This window comes from Carassius gibelio, chromosome A16 (genome assembly GCF_023724105.1).
Source record: "Carassius gibelio isolate Cgi1373 ecotype wild population from Czech Republic chromosome A16, carGib1.2-hapl.c, whole genome shotgun sequence".
Taxonomy (NCBI): Eukaryota; Metazoa; Chordata; class Actinopteri; order Cypriniformes; family Cyprinidae; genus Carassius; species Carassius gibelio.
In genome coordinates, this window is record NC_068386.1 from 3,400,482 (window position 1) to 3,422,262 (window position 21,781).

Below are 21,781 nucleotides of genomic sequence, written 5' to 3' on the forward strand. Positions count from 1 at the left end.
AATATTAAATCCAAAGTTATTTTTATGATTTGCTTGTATAAAATACATCTATTGTCTAAGCATTTGCCACATCACGGACAATACGTTTACTAAACTATTTTCGAACTTTGTTTTAAATGATTTCTGAAGCAGCTTTAAGCAATAATAGATTCTTCCTTCATAATTAAACATACATTTTCAGTAAAATAGGCATTATGGATAAATGTTGTTGCTTTTATTCTGTGATTTTATTTTTTATTTTTTCTATACTATTAGTATTTATCAATATTTTAAATATGCTTTTATTTTTATATTTTAGTTCAGGTTTTAGTGACTTAATATACTTTTGTCATTTTTATTAGTTTTTTTTTTGTGTGTGTTTTTACATATCTATTTCAGGTTTAGTCATTTCAGTGCTTAAACGTATTTGTTACAGTTACCCTGTAATTGCAAAGGCAATTACAATTTATGTTTTTCATCGAATATTTAAAAATATTTTATCATGTTTAAAGCAGCTTGAAGCTATGGAAGACTCTTGAATTTAATGCATTAAAAAAAAAGACAATTTTCATTAAACTAGGTATCATACAGTAGGCACATTTGGATGCTTTAATTTTGAGTCTGACAGTGTTATTTATATGCTATTATAGGATAAATATATAGAAGTAGCATATATTTTATTTATTTAATTATTATTATTTTTTATTTATTTATAGTGCTTTTGTCTTTTTTGTATTTCTCTATAGCTCTCATTTATTTTTATTTCAGTGTTAGTGATTTTATTTCACTAGTGTATTTAGTATCGTTTTGTTAACATTAAAATTGTTCATCTAATATTTTATTTCAGCATTTTTAGTTAACAGTAACAGCACTGATTGAAACTGGTGTTCCTCGTGGCCTCTCACTGCTCTGTGATTATTCAGCATATGAACTGCAGAGGTGTCCGGATCCACGGCCCTTTCGGAATGGTGTGGTGATTGGCAGTGATTTTGGAGTGGGCATGACCATCTCGTTCCAGTGCCTTCTGGGATACACGCTGCTGGGTGAAGCGTCGCTCACGTGTCTGCATGGTATCAGCCGCAACTGGAACCATCCTGTGCCTCGCTGTGAAGGTACAGAGTCCATCTTACAGAAAACCAGCTTTTAATTGAACTGTCATGTTTTGCAAATTCTGTGAGATGTTCAGGGGAAAAATATGGACCATGTATGGAGGCTAAAAACAATGCGGGGCTTTAGTGGTGAACTTATGACGTTTTATGTCACTGCATTATTGCTTGTTGCAGCTATATTTAAGGCATTGCAATTCTCCACAAATAGCTGATTGCATTTTGATTTTATTTGCCCTCTGTCAGCACTTTGTGGTGGTAATATCACGGCCCTCAATGGGACCATCTACTCTCCGGGTCACCCGGCTGACTACCCTAATCTTAAAGACTGCATATGGAGCATCCGAGTACCTCCAGGCAACGGCATTCACATCAACTTCACCGTTCTCAACACCGAGCCCATCTACGACTACATCACCATCTGGTACAAGATCTACAAGTATTTTATAAGAACTTCTCACCTAAAGACTTGCAGGAGCTGTGTATCAACATGAGTGCAATGCTCACAAAATAACACTGGCTTAAGGGAAGAGACAGATCTCTCTCTCTCTCTCTCTTTAATTTATTTATATATATTTTTTTTACTAATACCAATTATTTTTTTGTTTCAAAGACTGATAATCGTCATGCATAATTTTATGCTACTATTCATGCAACTATTTTAATCAAATTCATAATTGCTTTTCTTTATTGATAGATTTCACACAACAATGAAAATAATTTTAAACCATTAGACCGAAAAGCAAAAACTGCACAATTGCCATATATTAATTTGTTTGATATGCATGCATTAATGAATTAGTTTTATTTTAATGCTGCATTTTTTTCTAAAGTTTTAGATATAGTAGATATATTTAGATATATTTATATTTAGATATATAGAACACATTTATAAGTAATTCAATAAATTATTTCATTTAAAATGAATTATTTTGTTACATTACAAACCCATTTTGTATCAAACAATAAATAAAATTATTATTATGTTTGTTAAATGTCCGATGATGAACAATATATGTATTAAAGTTATCTTTTTATATTCACAACAGCAATTAATAATAATAATAAGACTGATTGAACTTGTTTGACAAAACTAAGATAACATAAACTTGCACATTATTATTATTATTCATTATTTTGTTGTTGTTGAGTGCTGCTGTTTAGAAATCAGATGATGCCATTATCAGTAAAAAGAACCAGTAACCAAGTGTGAGCATAGTAAGATATATCAGTTCAATTGATTATCTGCCTATGTCTAGTTTTGGATTTATCAAAATGATTTGTCAAGCACTCCACAGAGAGTTTGTCCTCGTCCATGAAAAATGCATTTGTGCTAATGCTGCTTAGCTGAGACTTACATAACACTTTATTTTAGTCTTTTATCTGTTTAGTTTCACACATTTCTCTTGTGCTTTTCCATCTTCCGTATATTTCCTCCTTGACTGAACATTAACGTTGAAGTGTCAAGCGGCTGGTGCGAAAGCAAAATGTAGATGCCTGTGTTCACCTCATTGAAAATAGGATTTTTCTTGCTTTTCTAAAATATTACTGTTTGATGTACTTTGTATAAGTCCTTCCCCACAAATGGCTCATTCAGAAATCATTTATCTTAAGTGCAATAATGTACAGTATGGCCTCCCACATTTACATATCAATGCATATTCAAAACTCAATGCAATTGTTAATCATTTTTCATGGAAAGTGTCATTTACATATGCCGCGTTTCCACCGAAATTACCCGGAACATTTGTACCAGGAACTTTTTTTCCCAGGAACTTTTTTCCCCCCAGACCTGTTGCTTTCTGTGTTTCCACCGCGGTGTAAAGTACCGGGTAGATTAGGCAAATAGACTGGTGACGTAGGTCTGCGCGCGTTTCTCAATACAAAGTACCGCTGATTAAAAAAAAAAAAAAAAAAAAAAGTATGCTGATTTTGGACGTGCATCCTCGGTAGTTGGTTCAGACTTTGTGCATTCCTCTCGGGAGTGTGATGTCCGCGACGATGCAAGTCCGGTAAATCTATAAACAGCAGCGTACTTGATAACTTCAGTCTGCTCGTCCTGGCTACTGCAATTTTCCTTACTGTATATTTACAATAAAACGAAATATGATATCAAATACCACTGCCTCCTTTCGTTTTCATTTAAGCATAATAACAACTGCAGAAATGTACTTAGTTCAGGGAAATGCAGCCATTACAATGAAACGAAATATTATATAAATTCGCCTTTTTTATTTTCATTTTAACATATAGATAAATTGAATACAGACCAAAGAAAACCTGTTAGATTTACCCCGCAGCTGAATTATATGTTATGTTTAACCACTAAAGACACATCAGAGCCAGCGGCGCATATCAGAAGGTCTATCCCAGGAGAGGCTGCTCTCTGTGGATACATGAGGACTGAGCTCCCGCTGATCGAGTGGAGCTCACCGTCTACGAGATCGGCGAAACACATTTTTAAATAGGCGCTGTCTTTATAAATAAACAACAGATTTGAGTTTTAAACAACTACATTCTCGCCTGAAATACTTTTAAAATTACATTTCATGACACAATAACAGTAATATTTTGAAAATGTTGATCCGAATAAATGGTGGTTGAACTCAACCAATGCTGCGTGAACTCAACCAATCAGCATGTTTAGCGCCAAAGTCCCGCCCCCGAAAGTTCCAGAACTTTAAAAAAGTACCACCTCGCCAGCAGGGACTTTCTGGGGGGCATTTTTTTACCCGGAACTTTTATTTAGTTCCTGGTTCCTGCGGTGGAAACACACCAAGTACTGGACCAAGTCCCTAGTTCCTGGGTAAAGTTCCTGCGGTGGAAACGCGGCTATACAAAGGTCTTCCTGGTACAATAGCAAAAACAGCCTGGTTAATTCCCAGGGTGAGGGCAAGGGCAAGAAATCTTGATCAATAATTTTATATTTTTGTTTGATACTTTATATAACTTTTTTTTTGTATTAAAATGTTAAGAATATTACTGAATTTGATTTAAATCTATTTAAAAAATTTAATTTTAACAATTGAATGCAATTTAATATAAATAGATGAGTGAGTGAGTGAAGTGACATTCAGCCAAGTATGGTGACCCATACTCAGAATTTGTGCTCTGCATTTAACCCATCCGAAATGCACACACACAGAGCAGTGAACACAAACACACACACACTGTGAGCACACACCCGGAGCAGTGGGCAGCCATTAATGCTGCGGCGCCCGGGGAGCAGTTGGGGGTTCAATGCCTTGCTCAAGGGCACCTAAGTCGCGGTATTGAAGGTGGAGAGAGAACTGTACATGCACTCCCCCCACCTACAATTCCGTCCGGCCCGAGACTAGAACCCACAACCCTTCAATTGGGAGTCCAACCCGCTAACCATTAGGCCACGACTTCCCGTAATAAATAGATATTCTTGGATACAATGCAACATTTACTTCTGGCTGCGATCCTCAAATCAAGTTTGTTTTTTGGCCCTTTGTATTCAAAAATCTGGGCCCCTGTCATTATTCAGCTCAATTCAGTTCAATATGGCAGAATACTTCAAATATGATTGATCAAATAAAGATGATTCAATTGCTCTAAAGCTGCCTTATCTTCCACTTCAATTCAGTTTTGTTCTCATCCGACATTGTAAGTTCAGTCAAATCGATAATATTATTGAAAACCAATAATAATGACGATTGCACGTTCACTATCTAACAAAAAATATTTTGCATAACCACAACAGAAGCTATAATTTGCTGCACTGCTCACTAAATTAGACTTTATTATATAAAACTGTTTCCCTAATTAATATTCTGTTACAGATTTTGAACTGATTGAGAACCACGGTCATTTGCATTGACAGTATAAGTCACTATTTCAGGCTGTCTATTCAGGGTTTTGAAGCCCGTCTGACACACACTGCAGAGAAGAGAAACATTCTTTATAAGATCCCGACACGTAACCTCCAGACATGGGAGAACGACTTATGGAGACTGGATTAAGTATTATATCAGCAGACTGAACTAGTCAAAGAAGGCTTTTAATGTTTCATATCTGGGTTTGAACAGATCTGTTGTCTCCCATAGGGACGGCCCTGAACAAACGTCCCCACAGATGGGTCAGTTCAGCGGCAGCTCGCCTCAGGAGGCCGTTTCCAGCACGTCCAATCACATCCTGCTCAAGTTCCACAGCGACTTCAGCACCAGCGGATTTTTTGTTCTGCGTTACCATGGTGAGCAGAATCATCCACAGCTTTCCTTCCTCATTCACCACGGCTTAGATTGCTTATAGTTGTTTATTGTCAGCTCGATTATCCCGGCTAATTCCCTCACACCCACAGAATATGTTACTTATGCCGTATGTATGCATGAATGTACATACATTCAACCCAAACTGTGGCATGAAATTGCATTAGGAACTTTCTGGTTTGTGTGCCTTGGAACGCATGTTTAGCATGTCACGTTGCTGCTTTCTGGTCCCTTTTTTGTGTTTTACTGCTCTCAAACACAAGGGCTAAAATGTTATTACTTACGTTTTCGGGAAAATGGCTTCGATTATTGCAGCTGCCACATTTAGATGGCGCTATAATATGTTTGGAAACTTCCATCATCTGTAATAACAGCCATTTCCAAATGAGCAGGTGTGAAAAAACACAGGCATTTGGCTTCTAAGACAGCATCCTAGCTGTTATGGATCCTCATAAGTGGTGATTTGAAATGCTCTACATAGTGTGCATCATGCAAACAGACATGCACTCTTTGTATGGAGACTCAAAAACTGATAGCAACACAATACTCAAACATTACATGCATGGGTTTTATTTAGAAATGGCTTCAATTCTGTCAATGCTTTTGGATTTTGATTGAAATTCAAGTTTGTTTTGATGCAAATATCTCCTGACTCTTCCACAATCTATATTTCACTGAGCGAATATCAATTATGAAATATCCTTTTTTTATATATATAAAAAAATACATGCAATGCTGCTTTAAAATGTGTCCAGCTGCAATAATCTTTGTGTATGATGCTTTGTAATTCTATCAATGTAGGCAGATCAGTAGGTTATGAAAGTGCTTTTAACAGGGGAACTAGCATCTGAACACAACAGATGACCTTTGAACCCCATTGGTCTTCTCTAATCTATTTGGCAGTTGTGATGGGAGTCCGTTATTGAATAAAGGACGCTAACATCTGCTTTAGCATATTTTCTGCTGATGCTTTTGAAGTTCACCAGTAAACCACTAGAGCATAAGGAAGATATGTCAAGTGCTGCAAAGCACAAAGCTGATTAGAATTTTAAAAGATAATAAAATAAGATGGTTGTGGTCCCAGAGCTGCCAAAATACCCATTCTCTGGTCTGAAATTGCCTTTAATGTGTTAGCGTAGTAACAGCTGAGTTTTTCGTGTTCAGAGTGTTTCTGGGTGTCCCTGTTTTCTCCCAATGATGAATTCAAAATGAAATGTGTTTTTGTTTGTCAGTGGCAGCGACGAACATTACAAAGGTCATTTAGCAGTTTGGTAGCTGGTGAATCTTAATGATGTTAAGATACTGAGATCTAATACATATAAAGGTGCTTAAACTCATCGGAATAAATCCTTAACTCTATTCATCTTCTTTGCATTTGTTCACTGTGTCGACAGTTTGCATAAACAAGAAACATTTCCTCAGAAAATGTATGATATACACTTTCTTCAATGTTTCTAATGATTTATATGTAATATGAATCATTACAGCAAATTATTAGCAACATAAATTTTTACATGTTAAAATTAATAATTAAATATTACACTAATTATCTCTCTCTCTCTCTCTCTCTCTCTCTCTCTCTATATATATATATATATATATATCATTATTATTATTATTATTATTATTCACTATTAACCAGTACTATAAATGCATTTATTAATCTTCATATTCTGTTAATCTTCGTAATCATTCATTGTTTTGGTAGGTTGCATGAACAAGCATCACTTTTTTTTTTCTTAAGTAAATGTGAAAATATATTCCCATTCTGCCATTTTCCTTAAATTTTACAATATTATTTTCCATTAATAATTACAGCAAATTATTACATTTATTAGCAAATTTAAAAAAATGATTACAATTAAAATAAATAATTTTTATATTAAAAAAAGCAAAAACCATTATTATTATTATTATTATTATTATTATTATTAAACCCTTTAACCCCAATAACCATTATAATTCCAGAGAAGTATTACATTTATTAGAAAATGTATTATTACATTTAATATGAATAATTTTTATATTCAAGTATTTATTTGAAGTTTTAGTCATATCTCATTTTGTATGTGCATAAAAATAAATGAATTGGCCACTGAATTTGATACTGAACTATATCCTTATATGTATTGCCTCACAACAAGATGCAGTTTGCATAAAGGTTTCTTATCATTTATGAGTTATGTGTCTTAGTGAGGGCATACAACATGTTTAGCTCAACATATTATATCTCATTAGTGACTGTTATCATAATATTCATAACAGTAATAGGTTCTCAATAGATGTGGTCAACTTTTATAAATTGTTGCAATTAGACAGTAAGACATAATAATTTTTGGCAAGGCAGATGCGATGACCCTTGATTGGGATTCATACTATGCAGTGGCGGCTCATAATTTTGTTGTACGTTTAGAAAAACTCTGGTGACAGGTGTGATGATTTAAGATGTCATTGTGTGGGTTGTTTTCAAAGCGTTATCACTTAACCAGCAGCTAAACATCACGTTCCTCACTCGTCTCGTTCCTTTCGCAGCTTACCAACTTCGTGTCTGTCAACCTCCCCCTCGCGTCGCCAACGCAGAGATCCTGGCTGAAGATGATGAATTCCAAATTGGTAAGACTGAGGAATGTTTGATGATCATCTGTTTGCATAGATTCATCATGCATCGAACCCTCATTAAAGAGACGCTCCCAAGGTGCCCACCTTCGCAATGCAGCGTTCCTTATTTAATGTGAAAGAAAATGCCTCTTTCTGTTGGCAAAATAACACCCGACGCTCTGCATTTGTCATCATTACTGTCACAAGCGTGTAAGCGGTCAGGTCTTAATTAGCTAATGTGTTGTTGAGTGCTAGTTGTACTTGAAAAGCAAAGATCTGGGTGTGTAATTACTCAACAGGAGACATCATCAGGTACCGCTGCCTGCCGGGCTTCAGGCTGCTCGGGAGCGAGATCTTGACCTGTAGGCTGGGCGAGCGACTGCAGATGGATGGTCCTCCTCCGGTCTGCCAAGGTTAGTTTGGCAGCACTTCCAGCACTCGGTCTAATTTGTATACGTGCTCTTCCTGTTTTTACGTCTCACATTGTTAGCTCTGCCGCTAGTTGTTATGCTCTTTTGACTTCTCATCATGTTGGGTAAAAGTAAATTATGAGATGAGAAACCTTGATTATAAGGTTGACATGACAAGTGCTCTTCAGGGGGAGCATAGAACATAGTGACAATGTCATGCAATCAATATATTCTATATGGGTTGGTTTGTTTTCAGATGGTGTTTTTGCCAGCATGTCTCATAAAAAACAAAAACATAAAGCCTACATGCATTTTTTTTTAAACTAAGAAACATTCTTATGCATATAATTTATTGCAGCTTTCAGCTAAAGTTAACATTTGTAGTAATAAAATAACAACAACTATGGTTTTTCACAAAATTAATTGATACAGTTCCTTGCACAATACTATGTTATGTCCTCAAAAACACATTTACAGTAATTCATGATTTGTAAACTAATAATTTTTTTAATTTGCGTCACATAAGCAGCTCCATATGTGACTTTTCTGATAGTAAGCTTGCTCGGTAGCGCACCTGATACAGCATTACTCCTGTTACAAGACTCGTGAAACACAAAAAAGAAAAAGCTCCTAGACATGTAGAAGCATATGAAAATGTCACGGTTGCTTAAGCTTCATGTTTGCTAACACTATTGAAGGCTTAGGGTCGGATGTAGTGTAGGTGGTACATTATTTTCATGATAGAGCATTGATCTTTTAATGCCACTTGCTGTGCATTTATTTTCCAAACTGGAATGATATGTGCAACTGTATTTAAAAGCTGCAAGTTTAAGCTTCTTCTTTTTCTGATAAAACTAAACAGTTTTAGTACAGCTCTATGGACATTTTACTTTTAAAAAGTGTCATGAAACATGCAAAAATCAACATGTTGTGATAATTTTATAGAAATGTCACCACAGACACGTTTTTCCATTGAGCCTGGGTTGGTTTTTGCACTATTTAACACATGGTCATGTGATTTCTTCCTAGTGCAATGTCCTGACAATGAAGTTCTGTTCGACTCAACGGGAATAATCCTGAGTCCAGGTTATCCTGACAACTACCCCAACCTTCAGATGTGCTCCTGGATGATCAACGTAGAGAAGGGCTACAACATCACACTGCACTTTGAACTATTCCAGACGGAGAAAGAGTTTGATATTCTGGAGATCTTTGATGGTGGGTTTGAATTATTTCTCATATTCAGGCATCATCTGACAGCCCGTGCAACTGTGTCCCTGAATATTACAGTCATTATTCTCTGGCCTGTCGTAACTCTGACGCTTTTCTTGAAAATTTGAAATAAAATTATGAGCCTCAGGAATGTGTTTGAGAAATAACAGAGCTGCTTTTTTAGACCCATGACCGTTACGAGATAAATATTTTTATACCCACTCAAAAATCCTCATTTAGGAACAGCAGACATGCAAAACGCTAGAAAGATTGGAGTATTTCTTGATAGCAAAGCGATGGTAAAGACAATGCGAAATACATTCTGAGTGTCATTAGCGCTAATTACTTAAGTGCTTGCAATCAGCAAATTGCCCTATGTCTCCTCATTGATTGAATGCTCATTAATGCCCATGGCATTTGCAGAGCCAGTAGAATAGGAAGTGAGAAGCAATACCAATTTTCTTTTCTCAGGCCAGATTTTGTATTCATGTTTTGCCGAAAAAAAAGCAATTTTTGGAGTTCTTTCCCCAGTGTCTAAAACTAAATCGGTTAAATCCCATAGGAAGGACGTTTCCACATGATGAATTTATACAGAGAAATCTTCTTTGCTCATTGCCACATATGGAAAACTTCTTGTTAAAGGAATAGTTCACCACAAAATGAAAACTTGCTGAAAATATTCTCCCTTATCCAAGGTACTGACGTGATGATGAGTCTGTTTCTCCATTGTAACAGATTTGGAGAAATTTGGCATTACATCTCTTGCTCTGCAGTGAATGGGTGCCGTCAGAATGAGAGTCTAAACAGCTGAAAAAACTTCACTATAATCCACACCACTCTTTTTTTAACACTGTTTTCACTTCACAAGATGTTAACTGATGGACTGGAGTGGTGTGGAATACTTGTGGATTATTGTGAGGTATTTATCAGCTGTTTGCATTCTCATTCTGACGGCACCCATTCACTGCAGAGGATCCTCTGGTGAGCAAATGTTGTAATGCTACATTTTTCTAATCCTGTTTCACATAAAGAAACAAACTCATCAACATTTTGGATGGCCCGAGGGTGAGTACATTTTCAGCAAATTTAAATTTTGTGGTAAACTGTTCCTTAAATTTTGAAAATGTTGCATTGATTCTGTCGGAATGTCAAAATCAAACCATCAGCGATGACATCATTAAATTCTGAATTGCATATCATCTCTTGAATAGGCAGTTTGCAAACTTCTTCAAACAGTCCTTGTACATAACTTTTAACTATTTACTTTTTTTTTATTTACATAAAAAATGCCAAACTGTTTTATTTTTTGCAGGGCCCAATATTTACAGTCAGAGTCTGGCTGTGTTGAGCGGAGATCTCAGCGTGCCCTTCAACATCACCACCACAGGTCACCAGCTGTTTCTCCGCTGGTCATCTGATCATGGCACCAACAAAAAGGGCTTTCGTATCACTTACGTGGGTGAGTATCAAAGTATGTATCCCCGACTGTTATATCCTTTCAGTTCTATGTGTGTCTCTCGTGCCCTTTTGTCTGTCATGCCCATGTCACCTTCGTCCAAGTCTATGTCTCATCTGTCCATGTGTTTGTGTCCAAATGTTTGTGTAATTTTGGAGTCTGGAAATATAATAGAAGTTGCTTTAAAAAAAAAACTGTATAGACCTATAATTCTGCAGAATGTAATTTTATCATTAAACTAATTTTACAGTAAGTTTGAGAAAAATATATTAGACCTCACATGTCAGGCTTGTTGAACACATCCTGCTTAGCAGCTTGTAAGGAAAACAGCAAACAGAGGTGTGCGTTGAACTCCCACACCAGCCATTTTCCAGCTACATCTTTCATGCAAATTATGGGGCTGTGCAAAAATAACATGATAGATGTGCATAAAAATGCTCACTCGAGGTAGATAAATGTACATATACTACATCTCATCAGAAAGTTCAAGTGTGTGGGCTGTACAATATTTAGAAAATAAACACATTGCATTAGCACATGTCAGTATTTCCTTAAAATAAAAAAGCAGAAAAAGTATTCTAAATGTTATACATTAAATTCAATATACAGTACATAGATGTGGAGGTGCACTGCTCAAATTTTGGTTTCAGTCAGCCCTGAATTGAGTAGAAAGTGCTGTTTTGTGCTTGTCGCTGCATGTTGGTTGTGCATGAAGCACAAATATGTGTTTCAAAGACTGGTAAGTAATTCACTCACATTTTTTTTTACTTTATTGCAAAAGATGTAATGAAATGACGCTTACCTGCTGCAGACACAAGATGTTTGAAAGAAGTCATAAGCTGCTTTCCGATCCTCCTGGGAAACATTCAGAAGTTGTAATTATAATGTGAACGAATAACATACAGTAGATGCATTGTGCAATTTCATATTCATTTTTATTGACAGACACAGGATGTTTTTAGTGCTAAAGCAACAAAAGGAAAAGCAAAGGATGCACATTTGTCCACTTGATATGTATCCATTCTATGACAACACAGAGAATGATGGGAAATGTATGTTTGTTGCACATGCCTTTCAGCTCATAATCTGTATAAAACACCTTGATTCTTTCATTTAACCACAACCAATGTGAAAAAAATCTGGGCTCAAATTTTCCCACTGGTGGTAACTTGTAAATATGATAATTGCAACAAGACTTAAAGGCATAGTTACAGTAGAAATATTTACCCATGCTTTATTGTTAATATAATTTATATATATATATATATATATATATATATATATATATATATATATATATATATATATATAGATTTCAATGTTTTACACTGGTAATTCTTAACTTGTAAATTTGATTAGGCAGAATATTTAGTAACACTTTATTGTTAATATATTTTATTTTGTAATATAATATGCAATGAATATATATTAAATAATGCATGCAATGCAATAAATACATCTATATTATATAATGTCAATGTATTGTTGTTTATTTGCAACATTAACCCATTAAATTATGTACAGATAATGTACACAGAAATCATTTAAAATGTCATGATTATGCAATAATGGTTTTAATGATTATTGTAGAGTGTTGCCAGTTATTTATCTGTGGTAATGATGATGTGTTGAGTCAATATCGTGTGAGTGCTTAATGATCCGTTCTATCATCTGTAGCGATGTACTGCAGCACCCCAGACTCTCCGCAGCACGGGTTTGTGGTCAGCCAGACGGGCGGCCATGTCAACAGCGTCGTCCGCTGGGCCTGTGACCGCGGCTTCAGGCTCATCGGGAAAAATATGGCCGTCTGCAAGAGAACGGAGCTCGGTTATCTGGCCTGGGACTCGTCTCTACCGGCATGTCAAGGTGTTGTCTTTATTAGTATTTTCTTGAGTTTACAAAAATTGCATTTCCTTGAGTTGACCGTGAAGGGTAATTTAACTGACAATCACTTGTGCACAAACATTGTGTGATTTAACATTCACTGGCAAGACTCAATGAGGACATTCATTATGCACACACATATATATATTAAATAGTTGTTTTATTTTCCTATAACAAATATTGGAACAACAGAATTGCTGTCAGGGGGAAAAAAAGGCCAAAGGGGCATGTTCAATTACCTTCACTCAAATCAAAAATAAATCACCACTTGAAAATAACAACAATAATAATAAAAAGGGAGCAAAACAAAATAATAAAGGGTGAATGGGTTACTGAGAAAGGATATGAATTTTGAGCAGATATTCATACTATGACAAAGTGAATTAGCAGACGGCTCAAGATAGCAGGACCTCATTGTGTTCTAATTCTAGAAACAGTCCAGGAGGAGAATCTGATGAAGGAAGAAGAGAAATTGATGTATTTGAAGGCTTTTTTTAAAGGTTTTGAATTAATATTTTCTGAAACAGTGGGCTGGTGCTTGCTAGATAAGAGATGTGATCATTATACATTATACAATATAAAAGTCAATATCAATATAATAAGCATAAATTAAAAAGGCACCCAAAAATTAAAAACATACATTAATATTCTGGGTGAACTATTGCTCAAAGTTTTGTATGTTTAGGTAATTAACTCATCTAAAGACACCAATATATTTGTTTCTGTTAAACTTCATAAACAAGTATCAAGAAAACAACTGCATTACTAGAATATCTGATACGGTTATTTCCAGATGTGGCATATTGTGTTGCTTTGGAATATTATTGAGATTGTACTGCTGTAAAGACGAACTGTGGCAGATGCCAGCATCACTGATCAATCGTCGTAGTTTCCGGCTAATTAAGACGGGCGAATGAGGTTTACTACTAAGCTTACTGCTAAGCTTGTATTAGCATTAATACAAGTGCTGTTGTTTTGTTTAATTCATTTGATTCGAATTTAAGCACTCAGTAAGTGGACAACCAATTAAGTTTCATCGCTATATTGATTTTGCTTTGAGCAAACTCCAGCACTTTTTCCATGTCTTTAATTACACATTTTTGCCATGCTTGATACTTACTTGATGAGGTCAAATGCATTGGAGAGTCATTCCTGCTATGCTAACTTTGTTGGTGTTTCAATTTAAGAAAGAATTTATTAAAAAAAAAACTTAACAGGCATTTTATTTGTTAGCTTTATTAATTATAACTTGATTATTTAAACAATTTCAAGAAGAATGCAAATAAAGGCATAACTTGAGGGACTGACAGTTAGTTTACACACAGATGTCTTGAAGTAAATTTTGATATTTATCTTTTGAAATGTTGGTAATAAACTGTTTTCTGTGAGTTTATCAAACCAGACGGATGTTTTAGAGTGGCATAAACCCACTAACATCACTCCAAAACTTGAGTGACCTCAACAAATCCTCTGCTAATATTTACAAATGTTTGTTTCCCCTTCAAAGTGATGCCACTTCCTGTCATTAAGAAAGTGGATTTGACTATTTAATGGATTTTATGACAGATCGGCAGTCCTTGAGACTTAAGACTGGTTGATTATTTGTTTCGTTGCTCCACCAACTAGTTTTGAAAATAAGTTGTTTTGCACATCCTGGTCTCTGTAGGGAAAGTGCTAATTCAAAGTTCATTCAGCGCTAACTGAATCGATGGCAATGACCTCACCTGCCCTCATCTGCTGGAAAACTAGCCACGCAGGTGTGTGTGCAGCAATGCTTTGGTCCAATTACTTTTGTGACTAGCTCTTGTGGATAGGTTAAGGAAGAAGCTGATGTTAACGAACTGTCTTTGCAAAGGAAAGTGTCTGTATAGGGGTTTCTTGGATGGACATTTCTTATTCCTTGTGCTGCGTGCTGAAAATCCTTCACCTAATTTGGTGTTCCAGGTCAAAAATGATCTGCCTTTTAAAAATGCTGGTAAGTTTAGACGTTAGTGCTTTACAATAAGGTTCCATGAATGTATTAACTAACATGAACAAACAATGAACAATACATTTATTACAGAATTGATTAATCTTAATTGATGTTAATGAAAATACAGTTGTTCACTTAGTTCATGTTAATTCACAGTGCGTTAACTAATGTTAACAAGCACAACTTTTGATTTTAGTTGTGCATTAGTAAATGCTGGAATGCTTTATTATGCTTAATTGTTAGCAAATATTGGATTTAATATTTTAGTCAACTTTTTTTGGAACTGATTTTCGTAAGGAGCCCTTTTTATTTTATTTTTTTTATTATTATTTTTTTGGGGCAATGTTCACTCAAAAACTGAGGTGCATATCAGATCAGTTCCAATATAAATACAAAATGTGCTAATTGAAATACAAGTTTGATTGAATACAGTATTTGTATTAAGCAGATTTTAATAGGCAACTCAACATAAGTGTATCAAGGTGGAATATGAAATCCCTAAAAGTACAAAAGTAATTTTTTGGAGGGGGGGTTGTTATTCCATGTGTAAATAAAGTCACTATGTTTTATTCCAATGCAATAACATTAATTTTGCACTGGACATTTTTAAGGGGAAAAAAATCTCTTCAGGTCAAAATGACTGGACCACAACATGTAATTTTACATATATTCTAAATATTTTTATTCTGACTTAAACTAACTGTATCTTATACTTTTCTAATATGTGTGTGTGTGTTTATATGTACTTACTTGGAGTGGACAGATTTGAAGAAGGTTTTTGGAAATAATTCTTAATATATTCACTGCCCTTCAGAGATCTTTTTCATATTTCTAGTAAATTGTATTATATAATTATTGGGTGAAACAACAGGTACATTACATTCACATTATTTGCATTTGGAGCTTCACCGTCTTTGTTTTCTCTTTAAATCCAGTCTTTGGGTTTAGTTTATCCGCGAGACATGTATTGCAAGCCACGCATTTTTCACTTTTTTTAAGACAGCACAGACAATATAACATGAAAAAATGCATTAACAAAACTTTCTAATTGCGGGAAACAATAAGTTGCACCCTCATAAGTTTCTTGATTTCCATGCACAAGTTTGAAAGAATGTGACGTCGTGCCATTCTTCATGGAAAACATTAGGAAAGTGAACTAATTTCATGTTCTTTGTTGAGGGTTTCAATGCAAAGTCAAGCTCATCTTGTTGTCTTTTCTAGCTGTGTCCTGTGGGCCCCCGGTGGCCCCTGTGAATGGAGGCATGCTGGCTACTGATTATTCAGCAGGAACACGAGCAACCTACTTCTGCAACGATGGCTTTCGTCTGTCCTCTAAAGAGGTGACCAGCACTGTGTGTCAGGCTGACGGCACGTGGAGCAACCACAATAAAATCCCTCGCTGCACAGGTGAGACAGACGTCCTGCTTTCCAGTCATCAAAACATTTGAGGGTTTAAATGGTTATACTGCTCATGTCTGGTAACAGTGAGCTATATTAAAGGCCCTCGTGAATTAAAAATAGGAGCTTTGTGGCTTGAAGTCCTTGTCTGTTAGCTTTGAGACTAATCTGTATGCTAGCGCTATGAGAAAGGCCTTATTATTCTTTCTTTGAAAGAATGAATGTTTTTATTCAGCAAGGGTGCACTAAACTGATCAACAGTTGAAAGTAAAGATATTTGTTATGAAATGTTTCATGCAAATAAATTATGTTCTATTGAACTCATCCTCAAGGATTCTTGAAAAAATGTTTATACAGAAATATGGAGCAGCTTTGTTTTTCAACAATGACAATTACAACAACAACAAAAAAAAGTTTTTGAGCACCATATAAGAATTGAGTAATGAAAATATTGGTTCCAATATTCTTAAAAATATATGTCATATTCAGCAGAAGAAAGAAACAAATGGAGGGTGAGTAAATGATGACAGAATTTTCAAAAAAAGACTCCAAGTGAGTGGAAAATGGTTGTGTGATTTGTAAATCACATTTGTTAAGTGCCATACAAACATTTTAACCATGCTACTGATTTCCTCTCAGTTGTGGTGTGTCCTAGCATCGGCTCCTTCACCCTGGATCACGGCAAATGGAGGATCGTCAATGGCTCTCGTTACGAATACGGCACTAAAGTAGCCTTTACTTGCAATGCCGGCTATTATCTTCTCGGCCCTGCCCACATTCACTGTTCATCCAATGGGACGTGGAGCTGGAGGAATGAGCGACCTCGCTGCAAGAGTGAGTTATGTGCTTCATTTGTTACTCAAACATTAATGCTGTATATATCATGACACACAATTCCTAGACCTTGTTAGTCTGGCCAGTTTTTAAGGTCAGTCTAGGCAGACTGCAAGACTAATGATTTTTGAAGTGTTAAAGATTAGCAGCGTGTGAGGTGCTTTGCTATGCACATGGAATCCGAGCAAGAGGATTGTGCAACCAGAAAACAATAATTCTCATTGAATGCATGAACATGATAAAATGCATATAGCATTAAGGTTCTGTCCACAGATTTTTATTTTGGATTGCTGGATGCAAATGTAAATAATCTGACCTTTTTTTTTTTTTTTTTTTTTTTACCAAATGCACATAGACTTGTGTATAAATTTTGCATGGAGAGTTAAATTGCAAGTAGGATTGCAATGGAATGGAACACGGCTGCCAGATACATTTTTTATGAACTAAAAAGAATGCACGTCACATCTCTGTTTATCAATTTGCACTGGTTACCAATAGCTGCTTGCATAAAATTCAAGGCATTGATGTTTGCATACAAAACCAGCACTGGCTCTGCACCCCTTTACCTAAATTCATTACTTCAGACTTATGTGCCTCTAGAAGCTTGCATTCTGAACGTGAACATCGCTTGATTGTGCCATCCCAAAGAAGCACAAAGTCACTTTTACGGACTTTTAAATTAAATGTTCCCTCCTGGTGGAATGATCTGGTGGATTTTGATTGCTTCCATTGTCCTCATTTGTAAGTCACTTTGTATAAAGCTTCTGCTAAATTACTAAATGTAAAATGTAATAAAGTAATTTATTACATTTAGTGGTTTCCCCAGTGGCTTTAGATTGCATGAGTTTTCCTGAATATGATACTTTTTGTTTTCTTAAACACTTAAATGTTGTTTTATCTCATTTTTATATTAATTAAATGCACAGCAATTGAATATAAATAATTGCGCACATAACATGCATCAGTGGCAATTTTTATTTATTTATGTATTTGTGTGTATTTATTTATTTATTTTTGCACTTGTGCTAAAAAGCTCTATGGAATTGCCAGGAAGTGACAAATAGAGAAAGAAATACGAACTTGTCCCGTACCACCATTGTATTCTGTAATTACAATATGTTTATGGAATGAAACATACTAATTTTACAAATTTACTGAAATACATTTGGCCCTGTATAGTCTTGTCTATGTTTTTAAGAAATAGTTCACCTAAAAAAATAAAAATAAAAAGTTTTATCAGTTTTATCCATTTATTTCATTCATTTTTGGATAAGCTATTCCTTTGACATGCAATTATAAAAACACAAAGTTGAAAGTGGAGAATCCTGAGTAAAACCAGTTGTTTGTTACTATTGCAGTCCTCTATCAGCAGGTGCCATCCTCCGATGGTTGAGTTATCAATGTTGTGATTCTGCTGTAACTACAGATGTGATGAATGTGTTTATGGTACCCATATGAGAGTCACAATCTAAACATTAGAGGCGCTCCATGACTGATGGCGTCTGACAGGATCCTGCACCCTGGCGAGAAGACTGTGGCATCAATTTTCAAAAACAACAACAATCGGAGTGAAGATGATGAGAAGTTGATTACAGATGAAATGATGATGCTGCTATGGTTCTCCTGCATGAGTAGATGCTTCTGAACAGTGTATCACATATATAATACATCCCTGATCTCTTCTCAGCTCAAGCGTTCAGCTTCGGATATTTTCAGCTGGTTTTGGGCAGCTAAGAACAGTGTTTGGGAAGCTGCTTTGAAATTGTTGCTTCCCAAGGCACAAACTACTCAGTTTAAAGCCAAACTGCTCTTTTAAAGTAGTAGTAGGTTATTACTGGTTAGTTACTGTACATTGAAACATTTTTAGGGGCAGCATATTTTTCAATTTTTGTCAATTTTTGTAACATTTTTATTGTAAAAAGTGATCAAACATACAAGATTATTTCTACTTTTAGTTAGTTAACTACTCGTTGAAATTCTTCTAGTTTTCAAAAAATTGTATGACTTCATATGAGTGAGGTCATACTAATTCATATGCATTAGCCACCTTGTAAAATGTGTACAAACTGCTATGAGATTGGGCTGGATAAAACATGATAAAATATAGTAGCTTGCTTCTACTTTTATTTAGTTAGCTACTTGCTACTTAATTCCTCAACTTCATTTTGAATGTATAAACCTAATACAGTCAAGCTATTAAAAAATAACTTTTACTAGATAGTTAGTTAAAGAAGTTGGAAAGTATCTTCTTAAATTGAACAGTCACATTTAATGTTTATGTAAAAAGTGATTAAACATAGATTTGCTTTTTACTTTAGTTAGGCTGCACTTTTAAAGGGTTAGTGAGCTTTAACTAGCTAGTTAAGTTAAAGCTTCTTAAGAGGCAATATCTTTTTTATTTGAAAATCAGATCATTTTTAATTAAGATTTATAAATTCAGAAATATTTATTATATTTTAGATATTTTCCTCATTTTGTTCTGTATTTCTTTAATTATATATATATATATATATATATATATATATATATATATATATATATATATATATATATATATATATATATATATATATAATTATTATTATTATTATTATTATTATTGGGGGTGTGAATCAGTCATACATGATGTCTTTAAAATGTGTGTCGATTAATTTTTGTGCTCTATTTTCTTTTACTGCAGTCATTTCATGTGGAGAGCTGCCCACTCCTCCTAATGGAAAGAAAATTGGAACACAGACGACCTTCGGAGCAACAGCTATTTTTACCTGCAACTCGGGCTACATTCTGGTGGGCTCGACTGTACGTGAATGTCTGGCGTCAGGTCTCTGGAGCGGGACGGAGACGCGCTGTCTCGGTAACACCAGAAACCTTCTCTCTTTCAAAACATCACCACACATTGCCATCCGTGTAACCTTTTAATGGAGACAGGGGGCTGAAAGGCCATATGAAGAGTTCTGTGACATTTTGTCAGGATTTCCATAGCAACAATGGTTTAAATTTTTTGTTTATGCTGTATGCAGCACTTGTATCATTACATACATATAAAATCTCTAGTATAAAGCCTAGTGAACTGCCTATGTTGGTTACAAAAAGCGTCATTATTATGCCTTCTTAAATACTGTTTTTTGACCTTGAAGGAGGACGCAATCCCATAATACACTATGGTGTTTCTCAGTTGGAAAATATCCATCTAAGATGATGAAAAAGTTGTCGTTTAATATTTATAAGTATCTTTTATTCAAAAAGTGTCATTAAATTTACATGCGTTTTATGCTTTTAGCACATGCTTGTGTCCAAAGAGACATACATTCAATTCAAGCTATACACCCTAAATTCACCCTAAAAATGTGAAAATGTGTCAGCTGTTGCAGAATGGAAGTTTGGTGATTGCATATTTTTACAACTTAAAACTATACATTTTATTAAATGATATAATGCTAATACACCAATCTGAACTACCAAAATCTGTGCTTTAATTCACTATTTTGCACTGTAATTTATACAGTAACACAAACATGTACACCATAAGTATTTTACAAGTTTCATAAAATGTGTACATACAGTATAAATTATTTAAATTTTTCTTCTGACAACTGTAGTTATTAATAAGTATTTTTCTTAAAAAATTAAACTCATTTTTAAAGAGCTTTAAAAAAGAAAAAATTCTAAGACCGCATCCTTGATGAAAACAAGGTAGTGGACAATGTGAGGTAAATTAACATAAATATAATTTATTATTTATTACAAGTGTAATTTATTAAATGCCAAAAACATACTACAATTTATATTCAGACTATGCATCTCAGTTTATGCATTTCCTAGGAATGAAACTGTACTGTAACCTTGACATTGCTAATGCAGTGCTCTGCTGTTTCTACAGAAAATGTTCACATATAATTACATTTGATGAAATATGTACAGTTTTATTCTATGTGTGTATTTTTGTACTTATTAGAGTTTTTCTGGGTTACCTCAACAACATGCTATTGTTGCTGCTGTTCAACAAATTATATAAGTTGCTTCCAGTGTAGAATGTTCAGTCACATATGATGTTCCTTTTTATTTAGGATGCAACCTTAAAAGGCAGCTGTCTATGTAGGCAGTATACTAGGAAGTCCTTGTGAAAGGATTCTCTGTTGTGTTTGCACAGGTTGCACAAGTTTCTTTCTGTAAGAGAATCCCTTCTTGTCCAACCTGTGCAGTAGAAAATGAAGTGAGAGCATGAAATTATTTCTTCAGTAGTTCAGTGGACTCAGTGCTCTGTGAAGTGTGCCGGCCTCTGTTGAGTTCTGTCATCAATCACATCTGAGAGAAAAAAAACCTGACAGCTCTCCATTTGCCATCAGTCTTTGTCTCTCATCAAATCATCTCTGAGTAAAACAGTGTCGTGCATTACTTTTTCCACCAAAAGTGTCTTCAGATCCGTTGTGTTGATCCTTGGATGCGTGGATATTGCAGTATCTGTTGTGGGGATTGAACACGTATTGTCTGTGGGTGGATTATGAATATCTCTATTCACCACTCCACACAATGTGATTTCCCCAAGTAAGACATCATCCTGTATCCTGTAAACATAAAGATTATGGTTGGGAATCAGATTCCACTTAACTCCTGATTATCCGTAAGTTAATCTTTAGGGGCTGCATTTGTTGCATTTATAACCCTCAAAAAAAAAAAAAAAAAAAAAATACAATAAAAAT

General features: G+C 35.0%; 1 protein-coding gene across 1 annotated transcript in view; it reads left to right on the forward strand.

Annotated features, from left to right (window-relative positions):
- LOC128030179 (CUB and sushi domain-containing protein 3) overlaps positions 1–21,781 on the forward strand; it is a 231,452-nt gene that overhangs the window by 154,098 nt on the left and 55,573 nt on the right. The window contains exons 43-53 of the mRNA XM_052617664.1: positions 903–1,091; positions 1,332–1,509; positions 5,156–5,301; positions 7,850–7,930; positions 8,215–8,328; positions 9,355–9,543; positions 10,850–10,996; positions 12,671–12,859; positions 16,071–16,256; positions 16,887–17,081; positions 19,762–19,935. Coding sequence (XP_052473624.1) covers positions 903–1,091; positions 1,332–1,509; positions 5,156–5,301; positions 7,850–7,930; positions 8,215–8,328; positions 9,355–9,543; positions 10,850–10,996; positions 12,671–12,859; positions 16,071–16,256; positions 16,887–17,081; positions 19,762–19,935 — 1,788 coding nt within the window. The remainder of the gene's footprint in view (positions 1–902; positions 1,092–1,331; positions 1,510–5,155; positions 5,302–7,849; positions 7,931–8,214; positions 8,329–9,354; positions 9,544–10,849; positions 10,997–12,670; positions 12,860–16,070; positions 16,257–16,886; positions 17,082–19,761; positions 19,936–21,781) is intronic.